Source organism: Simochromis diagramma, unplaced genomic scaffold (assembly GCF_900408965.1).
Source record: "Simochromis diagramma unplaced genomic scaffold, fSimDia1.1 OVJJ01000577.1, whole genome shotgun sequence".
Lineage (NCBI taxonomy): Eukaryota > Metazoa > Chordata > Actinopteri > Cichliformes > Cichlidae > Simochromis > Simochromis diagramma.
The window spans coordinates 284636-301149 of NW_024387339.1; the positions used below are offsets into that span (position 1 = coordinate 284636).

General features: G+C 43.2%; 2 protein-coding genes across 9 annotated transcripts in view; both read right to left on the reverse strand.

The window, feature by feature from the left end:
* Positions 1-5907, reverse strand: part of LOC120718212 (microtubule-associated protein 4) — a 117742-nt gene extending 111835 nt beyond the window's left edge. For all 6 annotated transcript variants that reach the window (XM_040006642.1, XM_040006643.1, XM_040006646.1 and 3 more), the window contains exon 1: positions 5802-5907. In XM_040006642.1, coding sequence (XP_039862576.1) covers positions 5802-5892 — 91 coding nt within the window. In that variant the 5' untranslated portion in view covers positions 5893-5907. The remainder of the gene's footprint in view (positions 1-5801) is intronic.
* A 2014-nt stretch (positions 5908-7921) lies between these two features.
* LOC120718213 (potassium voltage-gated channel subfamily H member 2-like) overlaps positions 7922-16514 on the reverse strand; it is a 112623-nt gene continuing 104030 nt past the window's right edge. For all 3 annotated transcript variants that reach the window (XM_040006648.1, XM_040006650.1, XM_040006649.1), the window contains 3 exons: positions 16176-16281; positions 15971-16072; positions 7922-15161 (listed from right to left, as the gene is read on the reverse strand). In XM_040006648.1, coding sequence (XP_039862582.1) covers positions 14757-15161; positions 15971-16072; positions 16176-16281 — 613 coding nt within the window. In that variant the 3' untranslated portion in view covers positions 7922-14756. The remainder of the gene's footprint in view (positions 15162-15970; positions 16073-16175; positions 16282-16514) is intronic.

Below are 16514 nucleotides of genomic sequence, written 5' to 3' on the forward strand. Positions count from 1 at the left end.
ACAACATTTACCCCACAAAGACCTGTCACATATTTTATGCTACTTTACCCTCTGATATGCTCAACGATTCTTTTCATTCTTGGGGGGAAACAGCCAAATGTTTGAAGCTGCGGACGCTCGACGTGTGTCAACAAATGCTTTTTGTTTTTTAGATCACCTGTCATTTCAGGGAGCATTTCAGGGAGCAAAGTGCATGCTTTGGGCTGATTATTTATTTAAACACATGCAATCCAACAAAAGATAAAAGCAGCATTAGTAATTCCACCCAAGCTTGAGAGATTTAAAACAGGAAATAAACCTCTGCACTGTTTGATCATCTTTCACATGCTACAGTAGTGGAAAAGAAGGAGAAGAAACCAATCCAGCGATAGCACATTAACGCGTTTTCACCATACATGGGCCGACCTACGTAACAGAAAGGTCTCAGTGCGTGGCCAACAAGCTGTAAGAGAATAAGCTTCACTCTGGAAATTTATTATGACAATAAATGCAGCTGGCAGCCTGTGACGATGTGCCAGCAACAGAACCAGTTCAGCCAGACACGCAACGCACACAAACATGCTCCTCACCAATGATTAGGCCTGTTCCATATAACCATATATATCAGCTGACGATATAAAAACGTCCATCGTTATCTATGACGCCATCGTTTGTTTCGTGGTGTCGTAAAATAAACTGTTTACAGCGATATTTGTTCATGGTTCTGATGGTGACTGTAGTGACTTTATTCATTTCTTAAAGTTCTCTCTTTCTCTTATATTTAATATAACCACACGGACAAGTGCCTGTTTTTACGTGTTGTCGTTAGCAACAATGATGGTAAAACCATCGCGTGGCTCCGCTGTCTGTCCGCTTGTTTGTTTTCTACTAAACCTTTCACAATAAAGCTCAAGATCCTGTTGAGACTTTTCAAAATAAACTGACTCATGTGAAAGAGTATGCAGAGAGTTTACGGATGAGAAAAAAAAAAGAGCCGTCAGGTGCTAAAAAATAAACCTTAGACTCAAACTTTGAAAGAAAACGACGGCCGTTACAACTTATGTCTAAAAACGTATCGTTTCATCGGTTAAAACACTCGACTGCAGGTACAGGACGCCCAGCTGGAAACACTTCATGCAAGTCGAGCTGCCCGAGATTCACAGAATTTACAGAAAATGTTACATTTCTGTGATTTATATCGTTGTCAGGACGATAAATGTCTTATATCGGGATATGAGATTTTGGTCATATCGCACAGCCCTACTAATGATGCAGGATTGAAAGTCAGTCTACTCTGACACTCCAACATTCAGTTTTCACAAGGTTACAGAAACCTTGTGTTGGTGACGAGGTATGTGACCAGGCAAAGCTGAAGTGTGGCAGGTGCCACAGTCGGTGAAGATAACCACAGCAGATGCAGTAAGGTCCATAAATATCTGCACAGAGACATTCTGGTTCTGTACGTTACCACACTGACTTTAAATGAAACAACTCAGATAAAGTCCAGACTTTCAGCTTTAATCTACTAGATGGTCTCTTTTCACTCCCTAAACAAATCTTAGTTGTCACACTGGATTTTGGCACACAACTGCAGTTTTTCTTACAGTGTTTTCAGCCGTGGATCTGCACTGCCTACTTCAGCAGTGGGCTACCATCAAGTCCCATCTCAGAGTTTTTCCAAGAAATTCAAACTGTGCACAGCTTTAAAACTACTGAGTGGTATTTGACTTTGGCAAGAGGCAGCTGGGTATTACAGTGATGGAATTAATTATTTGATCCCCTGCTGAAATAATCAGTTCCTACAGCTGTAATTGTAAGAACTGGACAGCCTCCGATTTTGATGGTAGTTTCATTTTAATGGAGAGACAGAACAGAAACAGAAAATCCAGAGAAACGTGAGACAAAGGTTACAAATCGATTTGCATGCCTTTGAGGAAATAAGTATCTGACCAGAACGTTGGCTTCCACAGACTGTGTGCATGTGTGGCGCACAGATCACAAACACTCTGAGTTACAGATCCTGAGCTCTACTGGTCATGTTTATAAAGCCGTCCACAGAACCAGGACCAGGTTTACAACATTAGGAAATTGCTGCAGTACTTAGTGCAAAACATACTGTAAGACAACACTTAAATAAACATAAAAATTAAAAGTGCTAAGCAGACAGATATACGATCAGTGCAAACATGGAGCAGATGCAGTGAACACCGTGCAGGGTTGTGTGTTTGTGGTGCCAACAGTCATACGGTTGTTGTTCACGAGTCCAGAGGGGAAGAAACTGTACGAGAGGTTTTGGTCCCTCTATTCATTCCTTCTATCTCAACCTCTCCACAGTCATGAGCAACACCAAAGAGCTGCCAAAGGACGTCAGAGACAGGATTTTAAACCTGCACAAGGCTGGGATGAGACCATCAGCGTGAAGCTTGATGAGAAGGACGACAACTGCTGCTGCGAATATTCACAAATGGTTCAATAATCGGGCCAACAATCATCAGAAAATTCAGCAGGGGAAAAAATATTTATTTCCCCAAAATGTAAAAGTGGCCAGACAGTGGCAGATGTCCTGTAATAGAATATGAAAAGTTGAGAACTTGTAGAGTTAGAAAATAGGAAGAGAAGAAACCAGATGTTCCAGTGGAAACGTGGGCTCTGGCAGACGCTCGGTGCTGCCGTACTTCTATCAAACAGATGTAGTAAAAGACTTTTGAGGTACTTTCTCTTCTGAACAAGAGTAAAACATAAAAAACTGTTTCAGCGACACAGAGAACAGGAGATGTGCATCGTACCCTAGAAAGGAAATGATCAGGCACAAACACCCAGTGTTTCAGCCACTCCTGTGAAAGCTGGAGTGACAGTAGTTCACCAAAGAGACTGTTTGATAACCGTCAGGGCTGCGGGTGGACTTACAGCATCAGGACATTGTAGGGATGTGACTGGATCAGGTCCATAATCATCCATGGCCTTAGATCAGTCCCACCTCTTATTTCCCCACCACTCAGTAATCTGGCTGCTACAGGATTGGAGAGTAATCTGGATAGAAGGAGTGATGAAGGGAGGGAGGCTGCTACCGAGGGTCAATCCTCTGCTGTCAGTCCTCTTTATATCAATTTCTGTGATAAATTCACTGCTAAACTGCAGTGCAGGTGGAGGCGCAAGGTTGCATGTGAAGGAGGCAATGCACACGTGTTTGGAACAGCAGAGTAAAAAAAAGTTACCAAATGACACATTCAACACAGAAAACCTGCAGAAACACCTGATGTGACGCAGCATGCAGAATCCAAGCCCACAATCTACTCATATAGATGCTCAATACTTGAAGGTGTTTGGTAAAGATGCAACCTGATAAATACTCAAATACATCACTCTGGTAAAAAAAATACAATTAACTTGTAATAAAAACTTCACTAAGTTTACAAGATGTAACCGACTGATTGACAGCATTAGCGCCGCAGGCTAAACGTGGAAGGTTTCCAGCATCACTAAGTTTCGCTGACTGACTGGCCAGCTCACACGAGGCTGCACTGAGCGGCTCATCATCGTTTTGAAGCTCACACATCAGAACCCGTTCAATAAAACTTTCCAGACATAGTTTTCGTTTTCTCTGCAGACAATGACGCAAAGAGGACGCATGTGGGCAATAACGGAAAGCCCGGTTGTTCTTGATTACATCACTACTAGGCTGTTCCTGTGCTGTGTCACATATAGTGATGATGCAATCCTGTTGCCCAAAGAACGACTAGCTTGACGACAGAATGAAGCTGTTAGGAAAACTGAGCAAGCTCCACCCACTAATTAAGATGGACAGATGTGGGTTCAAGCTGGAAAGTGATTGGTGCATTAGGGATGAAGCTAAATTCATTTTTTTGCTTTTAATTGCAATTTGGCATCTCTCCTCAAACCTGGTTGGAACGCTCTGAGACAGCCGAGGTTTGACATACAGACGATGTGTTACTGCGTTAAGAATCCTCTACAGGTACGACAGGTTACAGCTTTATTCTTGGCTAACGAGGCGATGCTATTCAGCAACTATCAGCGGGACGATAACTATGACTCGGCATGATGGTGCAGTCCCCACCCAGTCTGCTCCAAGGAAGCAAAACTTCACTGTGACATATGACAGAATTCACCACACTATCCTTGAACATTTGGCCAGAGCAAAAACAGTGTGACACAGCAGATAAATGTGGGTCAGTGACATCAGCAAATCCATCTTGTTTGCAGATATTCTGACATCAGTCAACACGGCCGATAGGTTCTCACACTGATATCCAACCTATACTGTGTTGCTACCCAATTTCTGCCATAATAGGGAAAGCCTGGGGTTTATTCTTTAAATATTAAACAACCATTAGCAACATTAAGAGCAGTGTAACAGTGTAACAAGCTGTGATAAGAGTTAAAACAACAGTGCCAGCAGATACAGCATCCCTCTGAAAATTGGATGTGTCATGGATGAGAGTGCGTGGCAGGCAGAGGGGTCTCACAGAGACTACAACACGTGCAGCTGCAGACCAAAACATTACTCGTTGAATATTCCTCTGAAAGGGTTCGATAACAAATAGTTCAATACTCAGTCCATACAACTCCTGAAGCTTTTGTGCTACCTATAACTATCCTTTCCACACACACACACACACACACACACACACACACACATGCACACCTACTACAGAGGAGCCAGCATAAAGAAGGCTTCTCCAATAAGTCTGAAAACCAGTGTGGGCCACTGTTCCTCAAGTAAAGCTGAGCATGTTCAGAAGCTGTCTGCTTGCTACACACTGCTTTCCTCACACACTGTACATAAAAGACTGCATTATAAAACACAAACACGAGTTTTAGTCCTTCACCACATTGGTTTTTGGACCAAGATGTGACCGTATCTGGGCATGAGGGTGGGGTGGCAAGTTTTCAGCTAAAGCTATGAGGAAAATCCCACCCACCATACAGTTTTTATCCACAGAGAGTGAAAGAGAGTGCTTTTTAAAAATATTGGTATGTTGAGCATTTTAATGTTAGACTCCCTTTGGGAGCCAGCTTCAAAAGTGGCTACTAGAAAAACTGCACTTTGGCACTTGCTGTGTTAGTTTCACTTTTGTTTTTTAGCTGTGGGAAAAACATATTTTTTACCATGACTGGCCATGCCATACCATGACAAAAAAAAAGCTGCAATCTGTGCATGAAATGAAGTGCTGGCTGCTCAAAACGTCTTGACAGGACAGCTCGCGTAGTCTGCCCTCCTCGAAGCTCGGAGGAACCCACTCCCATATGCTATGCACTCTAACAGCACAGTGTAGGGAGGATTGTTTTTATTCACGGGGTCGTTCTTGCAGACTGCCAATGAATGGGCAGATGCAACAGAAACATATAAAGGGGAAACTTGCGTAACAGTGTGGGAGTCTGCTGTGACAGTGCAACTTCACCATGCTGTCTCTATAGCGGTCGGGAACAGTGGCACGGATGCACGCGATCTACTCACCACTGTGATAATACGAAGGCAAAGCGGACATTCAGAGGGAGAAATACAACCTAAAAAACTAACGACAACAATACCACCATGGTGCTAACTAGCCTAAAGCATAAGCGTGCTAATTCTGCAGACTTCTTCTCAGAAAGTAAAAGTGTCCGAGGCGCACCTGAAGGCAGCATTAACCTACACCCGTACTCAGTCCCTGCTGCGATGCGCCCTGTGAGCTCACTCATCCAAAATCACCGTCAGTTCACTGCAACAAAGACTGCGGCTTTCCGCCCACCGACCCCGCGCTCAGTGCACACACCGGGCGTTACCACACAAAACGGGACGTTCATTTTTCAGCGTCACTCACCGTTAGTTGTCTCCTTTTTGACAGTTTGTCCAGAGTCTCCGAGCGTCGCTGTCACCGCTACGATCCGCCCACCCAAGAGTGTACGCTGCATAAATATGCCCCGCCCCCAGCACTGCCTCTACTCCAATCGCAAAACGATACCGCGAACTGGCTCTCATTTTAACCAATCGCACGAAGACTAAAAGTCTGCTTGACGGCCTTACTGTCCAATCAAAACGTCTGAATCCCGGGAAGATCCCTTTCTCACCGTGTTGGCTTTTGACAGACACCGTGTGCATTCAATAGAAAAGTTTGACTCCTTTTACGGGACGGTGCCGGTCCAATCGCCTCGGGGAACGAACTCTGGATACGGCCGCGGCCCAGGAAGACGCCCTACACCGCCCCGATCAGAGGAATGTTACCAAGCGGCTAAACAGGAATCACAGGAACTACAGAAATTACAGAGACCCAAGGGGAAGTGTAACCCACACGTGTCCACTAATGTTGATGGTATAAATACAAGTAGTTGACTTTGACTGTGTTGCTTTTGGGGGTAGTGGGGACAGAAGTGACAGCCGATTTAATTTACTACAACTCGTCACCTAATCTGCTGGATCTGATTCACAAACTGGAGCAAGGAAGCGTGTCTTCTCTGGGGGTGAGATTGCAAAAAGCCACAGAAAAATCAAAAGCGGGAAAAAAATGCTCCACTTGACATAGTGCAGGTCTATAGTGACGCCTTGTGGTGGAAAGCACAAACGTCATTTTCAGGCAGTTGTAGCCGTCTGACAAACCAACATGTATGTGTCGCCACCTGCTTGGCCGTAGAGTGGTTACAATACTCCAGACCTGCTCGTGCATATACACACATGCAACTATATAAATTCATCTCTTGTCAAACTTGTGCTTTTTACAAAATACACCCAAAGTTTCAGGAGCTTATAGAACTACCTTTAGCAGTCATAACTTGTATCAGTCTCACATGGCACTGTGGACGGATTTTAATCCACTCTGCTTTACAGTGTTGCTTCAGTTCATTGAAGTTCGTGGACATTCATTTTTACGCAGCACTCTTAAGGTCCTGCCACAGCATGTAAGTCAGGTTGAGGTCTAAACTTTGGGTCATTGCAACACCTTGATTTTGTTCTTTTTCAGCCATTCTGATGTAGATGTGGTGCTGTGGTTGGGATCATTGCTCTCTTGCATCACCAAGCTCTGGCCAAGCTTTAGCTCAATCATCATATTTGATCCTAGGAGGTCTCCATAGTTGACTCAGTGACTGCGAGCTGCCCAGTCCTGCCTCTGTGAAGCATCATCCCTCCATCACTTTACTCAACTCCTTGTATGAGGAGTGATACCACAGCACTGATATCATATCAGTGCTGTGGTTTTACCACATGTGATGCTGTGCATTATGGCCAAACAGCTCCACACTGGTCTCATCTGTCCTAAGGTCATTGTTCCAGAGGTCTTGTGATTTGTTCAGATGAAGCTTTGTAAATGTATACTTTTTAAAGAGGCGTTTCTTCCTTCCAAAAAAAGCCATATTTGCTTTATGTCTTTGTAGTTGTACTATTATAAACATTAACATTTCACACATTAACTGAGACCTGTACGGTCTGAGATGTAGCTCTTGGGTTTTATGCATTTTTTCTGATAACGTTTGTCCTTTGCTGAAGTCCGTCTATCTTGAATGTTTCCCACGTGTGAATATTTTTTCTTGCTGTAGAATAATGGACTTGAAATTGTATATTTGTATATTGTAATTATAACTCTTCCCAGATTGCTAAGAACCAACAATTGCTCTTAGGCAGATCATTGCTGATGCCTTTCCTGCTTGGTATTGCATTGACACACACCTGAATGCCCCGACCTGCTGAAACATGTCTTTGTAAAGGTGCTCACACTTGAGTCAAGTGCATTTGATTATCAGCACCTGGCTGCTGTTTAGCCTTGTAATTCCACTGGGAGCAATAATCGTGTACATAGTTTTACACAACTGCGTAGAATCGTGTGAAAACATGCTTTTTAAAGCAACCTCACACAAAAGTAACCGGTCCGATTTAAAGGTGTTTTTCTTTGCTAAAATGTTCGAGAAGTGTCAAAGCAAATGTCACAGAAATCAGTCCAGTCACAATGAATCTGCTTTCAAAGAGGTTTATTGAAAGAAATATTTTTCAAATTTTATAAAGATCAACCATTTGATTATGCTATCACACAATCAGAACCTGGAGCATCACCGTTTCCCCTCCAACCTTTTGCAGTCTTTGATATGAATCATTAGCACTTCGGACAACCCAGATTTTCCTAAAAAAGTTGGGTTTATGTGTAAAATGTAGATTTGCTGCAGTTCAGCACCTGGACTCTTACTGAAGAGCTGCGCTGTTGGAACACTTGCAGAATGTTTGTCATTGTCCTAATGAATGTGGACAATGACAAAGGCCTTCATTGAAATAGATATCATCAGGATGGCAGCAGGCCCTCTGGAAACATTGTAACCATGCTTTCTTTTTAAACCCAATCGTGTGACTGGTTGCCTGACATATGTAGGAGTGAGACAGGTTAAAAAACTGTTCTGTATTTGATGTCATGTTTGTGGTTTCAATTCTGTTTTTGTTTTTTTACATGTTACACATTTTCCTAATTTTGTAGAAAACGGGTTTTCAGAACTGCTTCACTGGCGAGCTTAGCGTTACTATTTTATGGCTAAGCAGTATTCCATAGACTGCCAGAGTACACAAGATTAAAAAGTACTGGTTTTGATGGGACATGTCATGACTTCTAAGCAAGATGTGTTAAAGATATGCTATTGCTAAGAGGTTTCACCACGTCACACTTAAACAGCAAGATGTGGTCCAAAAATGCATTTCATGTAGGTGTACTTTATTTACCTCCCCAGGCGAGACAGCCCGGAGACCAGATTTGGGGAATCAAGTGCTTCAGGATATTTTGGAAACGGTCAACAGTTCTGCTCAGGACTGCCGCACATGCATCACTCTGTTACAGTGGTTTGCAACCAAAGATACAAGTATACAATATAATATTGTATCATCTAAGATCACTATGTTTGCAGCTATTCAGTACCCCGCTCTTCCATGACCTGGAAGTAGTATGTATATATGTATTATATAAATAACGACTCTCCCGTTACCTGGAAGAATTCAGTGTTTCACTCTACACACAGTCTGCAAGCATACAGCAAAAACCAGCTGCTTTGCACATCAAACCTTCTCTTTGCCGGATGATTTTTCAGTGCAGCATGCAAGTAAAAATGTGTACAATATTAAAAGTCTTTAGCTTCATCACCGTCATCGTCGTCACATCCATTTTTACCATGGACAGCTCCTTGTTTTTTTGAAAATAAGAAATTAGAGCAGTCTTTATTTATTTTGTATATTTTCCTCTATAGTATTCTGCATTTCAAAGCATGCCAAAGAAAGTTCGGTTTCTGCATAGTGCTGGCTATACAAGTGCCAAAGAGTTTGATTCCTGTACAAGTAATAGAAGGTGGTATTTACAGGCAGAATAGATCCAGTGTTGTGTAAACGGTACCAAACCCCCCCTCCCTCCTTCAAGTGCGCAAAATATCTACAAATAGCAAGTCTGTGAGAACTCATAGAAAGTAGAAGAGAGCTGAAAAAAGCTCAGCAGTATGGAAGAGCTGTTAAGGGGAGGCATGTGTATTAAGTGCGCAGGCAGTTCTTATCTTTGTGTGTGTGTGTGTGTGTGTGTGTGTGTGTGTGTCTAAATGCAAAGGGGAAGAAGCACTTGCCCCCACAAGTCAAAAACTGCCCACAAACCAAAACATCCCCCCGTCCCCTCCCTTGGTGTCTTTTTTCTTGGAAAGTGCACCCTCTATTGTTATAATATGCAGTATGCATACATAAATGTGTCCTCTAGCACTAAGGTCTACCGTCACATACAAGGTCAGGGAAGAAGAGTCGACAACAACCACATTCTAGTTTTGAGGTCATAGTTCTGAATGTAAAGATACAGTTCAGGCCACTAGGTGACTGTCATTGAACACTAACAGAAGACTCACTACAGTATGAGATGGCAATGGGAGCCCACTGCTGAAAGACACCACTGACTGCACTGTCAAAAAAGAAAGAAAGAAAGTCTTGTAAAGAAGCCAGGTCCACTGGGTCGAGGATAGTTCTTTGTTTCCTGGAGAGCACAGGCAGGGACTGCTGGTAGGAAAAAACCAAACAAAACTGGTGATGGCAGTGAAACCAGGTACGGTTCAGTAGTAAGAAGAGCTCAGCAGATTTGGTCAGTGTCACCTTAACAGCTTTAAACACCCGCGATGCTTTCACTCACGCTTCAACTATAGAATACTGAAAAGAAGGAAAAAGCTGCAGTCCATCTGAAGGAAGCTGGAATCCCTGTTTCCAGAGTGCCGTCATAAACAGCATCAATCGTCCTAACAAACCCATCACGCGCTCGCCAATCAAGTCACTTTAAAAAGATCTTTGTTTACAGTTACGCTCAATCCGGCTGCATTTCTGCACTTAACTCAAATGACGACAATCTTTTGGGAGTGAAAGGGCTGGATTAGAGTTTACAATGTCACCAGCAGTGGTTTGTTCACAGCACGGGCTTGCTTTGGTTCAAACTTAAACACGCACGGCCCAATCACCGCACAGACACCGGCAATTTCCACTAACGGGTGAGAGATACCGAATGTGGCCTCGACTGCAGGCAGGAGTTGATTGAGAATTTTTCAGTGTACAATAATGTTAATTAAATATGGATAAATACTGAATAAATATCGATACAGAGTGAACAAAAGAATGACAGAGCACAGCGAGCCGTTACATGCTGAAACAGTGAAAAACCCACAGACACACCATAATCCTACGACAATAAATAAACACCGTAGACCCACAGTGAAATACAATCCTCACACTTCTGCATTAAAGGGGAACTCTGCTGAAATGTGACCGCGCATCCAATTTGTTTCTTTCTGATTGGTTGGTTTTGAGTTTTTTGAGACAAAGGAAAATCAGACCTGTGACATCGGCGACACATTCCTGAGTCTTTATTAAGCATCTGCGCTGTTTAAAAATAATAATGATAATAAAGTGCTTTAAATTCAAATGGACGTGGTTAAGCTGCTACAAGTCTCAACTCTTTAAAGGACTATTGCACTTCAACAACAAGCTTGCCCTCTTCCTCCATTACAACTTTTGATTTTGTAGTACAGGAAAGGGTCTTTCCATGTAAATGCGTATAAGGGAAGACACATTTTGAAGACGTTATGGGTGTTTGTTTTCCTTCATCTTGAGAACTTAAAAAGACTGTGCAAAAGTGACCATTAATGCAGAAAAACAACCGGGTTTTTTCCCCGAATATAAAGGAGTATCAACACGCATCCATCACCTTTTATGATTTTAAACACCTGTCTGCCCAGAGCTATCTGGGTGTATCTCATATCCCTGGACTGGTGTTGTTCCTGTGTCATCACTGTAATGTTAGTCCAGGTTTGTTGGTTTGTTAGTGACAGTTTTTAAAATCATTAGCTAACTTCGTGGGGTAATGCTAGCTGAATACTCAGACGATGTCATTGGTCAGATGCAATGTTGATGGGACCAACATCATTGCCCCTCCCTGAGCCTGGTTCTGCTGGAGGTTTCTTCCTGTTAAAAGGGAGTTTTTCCTCCCCACTGTCGCCAAAGTGCTGCTCATAGAGGGTCATATGATTGTTGGCTTTTTCTCTGTATGTAGTATTGTAGGCTCTACCTCACAATATAAGCGCCTTGAGGCGACTGTTGTTGCGATTTGGTGCTGTATGAATCAAATTGAATTGAATGATAATGCAGGATGAACACCAACAGGGATATCAGATTGAACAAGATCCAGACTCCACCTTTACTCCATATGACCAGTAATATCTTTTAGAGTGTATGCGTCATCTTCTGTATCACGTTAGGAAAAGTGTTGCTGTTCATTCCTTCATAGATGTTCTCTTTTTGACACACAGTTTGTAAGCTCAGTGCACGCCATTCTCCTTAGGCCATTTACAGTAATTAACAGTGAATCCCAGACTCCTCCTCGTGACCCTTACAGTTCTAGTTGTACGTGCTTCTGGACATCTGGATATGAATGATTTGGCAGTATCGGGCTTTCAGTCATTTCTGTGACGTGTTCTTTTCTGGGATGCAATGACTGCACAACAAACATTGTGAAGAGTAGGAAATGTACATTTTGTAGACATTCCTTTGAGCCATAAATGCAACAGACTGACTAACACAGTACAACGAGAGATTTCAAGAAGCTCGGCGTACATCTGAGGAAGAGTCAGAGAATCTCTTGGGGTCACTTCTAAAGAACTGCGCTCTGCTTGAGGTCAGACTCAAACTTCTACGCTCAGCTAAGAGGAAACTGTAACGTGCTCGAACATCACTGTCACTGTCTGTAACTAAGCGAGTTTGCAAGCAGAATGACAAATTGTTGTCCAAGAAGGAAGCCCTTCACCATTAAACTTGGCGAAATTTACCCGAGGCTTGCTTGGAGAAACACCAAGAACACCACCAACTGTTGAGCATGGTGGTAACATCAGTTGAACATTGAACAGCGTGAATATTATAATGAAGGAAACAGACCGTGTCACATTTTTTCCACAACACCTCAAACCATCAGTTGAAAATTGAATGTGACCAGGCGTTTCAACAGGGTAGTAACCTAAACATAAACTAAAGCTGCTTTAGAGTCCAGACGCAGCGCTGCAGCTCTGTAGCTCTATTCCTATGCCAGGGAAAGAGGAGTCCAAAGAAACCTTTGAAAGCCCAGTATTGCCTTTACATTCATGTCCATGATGAGCGTCGGTGAACTTAAAACCACATCTGTACGTGTCTGTCTACAGTATGGCTCATGCGAAAGAAGCACTTATAAACAGAAGGAAATGCCGTTATTCATTCAACTGGTTACTGATAACATGTTTACTGTTGCTTTGAACTGATGAAGTGCAGCCTTTCACTGAAGTGCTGTGGACGGATATTTAAGATGGGCGGCAGCGCCTACAGTTTGAAGCTACGCGTCTTCTTCCCTTGGTCGATAACTGCACTGCATGTAAGGTTAAATGGAACCAGACACATCTCCTGATGTACCTGAACAGAGTCAATCCTGAATCAAAGGACTGTCAAAGAGTACATTTCTAATGAGCTAGAACAAAACTGGTTTGTTTCTAAACGTATTGCATGCTGTGTTTCTAAACTTATCACATGGATAAAGCAGTGGTGTGATGAAGTAATTACAGCCTTTTCATACCTCTGCAAGAATCTGCATTAAAAGTTTGTGACAAGGATGAGATGTTGGGACTCCAACTGAAATAATGCTGTAAAATAACTGTCAGGTGCAGTTTCTCCTTCCTGTGTTCTCTGCAGACGTAGATGTCAACATTGTAAAGGGTTTGTGCTATCAATTCAAACACTAAACTGTCATTTGCCTGTTTAATGGAGGTGTTCACATCTTCTTTTTTTTCTTTCTAGACAAAAACTTGTCTTGGAAATTAAAAACCAACGACCCTTGACAGTGCATGGATGCAAACGTGCTAATCACCAGGCTCTGCAGACAGAAAGACAAAAACAAGGACGAACGCACACATAAAAAGCTTTGGACCTGAACTTATCACACACGTAGTAAGATTAAATCACACTCGCTCCTGTCGTCTTGCCAGTGTTTGCATATTATACTGTACATAGAATAATGGCGCATTCGGCTGGTCGTTGTAAACTGGCAAACTTGTGTAATTACGGATCACATGACAAACGCTTATGTACATAGTAGAAGCTTTCTGGGTGCATGCTTAGGAGAAAAAGGAACCAATGAAATCTGAGGTAGCAAATTCAACCTATGATAAACTAGAATCACTCGACATGTTTTCCCTTTATGCATGAGCTTTGATGTGACGTTACACATCCAAGTATCCAGTCACTGCTGACTTCATTGTGTCAAAAATAATCCAACACAACTTTGCTGTAAGGTCACAACTCGTAGCTCGTGAAATTAGTAAGCTGTTTTTTGTGTGTTTTTTATTTTTTGGTGCACTGTTCTTGTGGAAAACGTGTAAGTTTGCCAGTTTACCTGTTTGTGACGCTGCCAAAGCGTGCCAAATGTTCTTCACTCCCTAGCAAATCTGTACAATGTTTATGACAGGGCAGCTGATATGTTCATCAAGAAAATTCATGGCTTTTTACCCTCCAGTTCCCACCCCTGAGGTGCAAACCAGCCAATCCAGTGTGCTCTTGGGAAGCGTGGAACATCAGCTCCACCTCTTGGGTGTAGGACTTCAGGGGGAAGGAACCAATGACAGGACGAGACAGCAGGACTCCTGTTAGGCCAGCTAACACTACAATTTACCAGTTTGAGAGTTTATCGGAAGCGCCATGGACATATAGAATAGAATAATCATCGTATCAATAGGATTTTCAGTGCAAGACGTAAATGGCTACTTGTTTCGTCATTCTGTTCAATGTTGTCTTCGATGGTACTTGTCAGTCATCCAACACTGGATACAGCAGTAAAGGGATTCTTCTACAAGTTAGCAGTCGTTTATATGTAAGTCTGAAAAAAGCGACATCCTAAGAAGGACGACTGAGAGGTCCAGACCAGACTATGTTCACTCAGTGTGTGGTTTTGGTTAAAGGTCGTACCATTGTGGGGCTCAGAAAACTCCAAATGTTTCCCGAGGAGAGGGTGGAACTTCAGAAAGAGATAATGAAAGGCCTCAACCCCCTGCCTGGCTTCACGTTCTCTGGGCAGTGAGTCCTTATTGAGAGGTTGACAGTGAAGATACAGTAGCTGGGTGCCCTAAAAGGCTAAGTGGCAGGTACAGTAGGTGTCTCCTGAAATCCAAAGTGCCACGTGGAGCGGTGGAACCAGAAGGAACTTAAAGAGCTGCTGAATGCAGCAGTCTCATTTTCTCTGTGTCCCTGCCTTGAGCCCACTCGCCTTCCCCTCATCCCCGTGTCTTCTTTAGCTCCCCCCTGGGTCGGAGCTGTGTCTCTGTGGTGTCCGTGAGTCCAGGGGTGTCTGTGGTTCTTGGAGCGATAGCCTCCGTGGGGTTTCAGGATCCAGCGGTGAGACTCCTGTTGCAGCAGCTGTCCCAGCACCCATGCATACCCCTGAACCAAAATCTAACCCTGCTCCTAAGCTAGAAACTGCACCCTCCCCACTCCCTAACTCTAAACCTAGACCTGATCCTGAACCTGCCACTGAAACGACTCCAGCTCCACCGCCTAGTCCGAGATGCTGGCCTAGTCCGTCCAGTCCAGAAGGGGCGAGCTGGCTCTGGCTTGTGTTGATCAGAGACGTGTCCTGGGGCTGCAGAGAGTCAAGAGCTTTAGCTGGGAACTCCTCAAAGTCCTGGGAATGCAAGATCTGTAGGGAAAGAAGAGAGAGGTCAGTGGGATTGTAATTTGTTCTGTGCTTTTCAAGAACAGAAGAAATTAGTCATGCAAGACTTCATACCTGTGCATGCTGCAAAAAGCCCAAACGTGTGCTTTTGGCTGTGTTGATATGTTAATATGTATGTAAAATGTTTCATGATTGACACGACTGTGTTCAGATCTGCGGAGACAGGCTTGGGTTTGCTGAGTGGGATTACAAAACGTTACAAAACTATGACATCACAACAATGTGATTGGTCTCTTGCAGTGTTGAACCTGGACCACCATTAATTATGATGATCCAGGCACAGTATCAACACGGGGGTATCAGATCGTTTGGCTAAAGAGGCCGTCTGCTCTGTGATCACGCCCCTGATGCTGCACTTCAGGATCGTGTCGTCATATCGAAGTTTACATTCTGGACAGACTGTATTTTGGTAGCATCATCACATCACTGTTGAATCTGGAGCTTCAACATTTTTATGGGAAAGCTAGATTTCACAGTATATATTATATATGGAGGAGGGAGGTCTGTCTGCAATTAGAATGATGTAAATGCCTTGAACCTTCAACTGTTTCTTGTAAACACTCCTGCAGACAGCAGGAAGAAATGAAGAATGATTCCCACTCACTTGGACACGTTGGGGTGTGTCACAGATGAGGTACCTGATTCAACTCCAAATATACAACATGTGCAAGATGCTAAATAAATCAATTAAGCAATTATTTAGTGTTTGTGGGATTTAATGTAACATGTTACTGACAGATCAGCAGGGTAAGATTTGCCAGCACGTTTTTCACCTGTGACAGAGAGGCCAGTGTGTCTGTCTCAAGAGGTGTACCAGGAGAAACCACTCCATCTCCCAGACCGGGTCCTGGACCGGGACCTGGGTAGGGTGAGGCCTGAAAAGAAAACATCATCTTGTTAGCGAGCGTGAAGTGTAACCCACCACGACGGTGAGGTTCATTCTTTGACACAAGTCCCATACGCTGTGTGCGTTATTACCTGAGGTGGTGATGAAACAGCGCTGTAGGCTGGAGGTACCAGCGCCATCTGCCTCTGCAGCAGCTGCATGATCACGCCGATGTCCGTTGACATGCGACTCTCTAACCTTCACAGTGTATAAGAGATGATCTATAATTAATGTCAATTTCAAAAAGAAAGGAAGCTAGCAGTAAAAATAAATGGACCAGACTGCTGATTCGAGTCGTATCGAATGCACTTTTTGAAACTTTGTTTTGCTAACGGTGTGTTTCTCTTAACATCCTGCTGTTAGTCTGTTAAAAGTAAAGCAATTCTTTTCCCCCACAGGAGTTTTCTTTTATCTTTTCAGCAAAAAAGTGT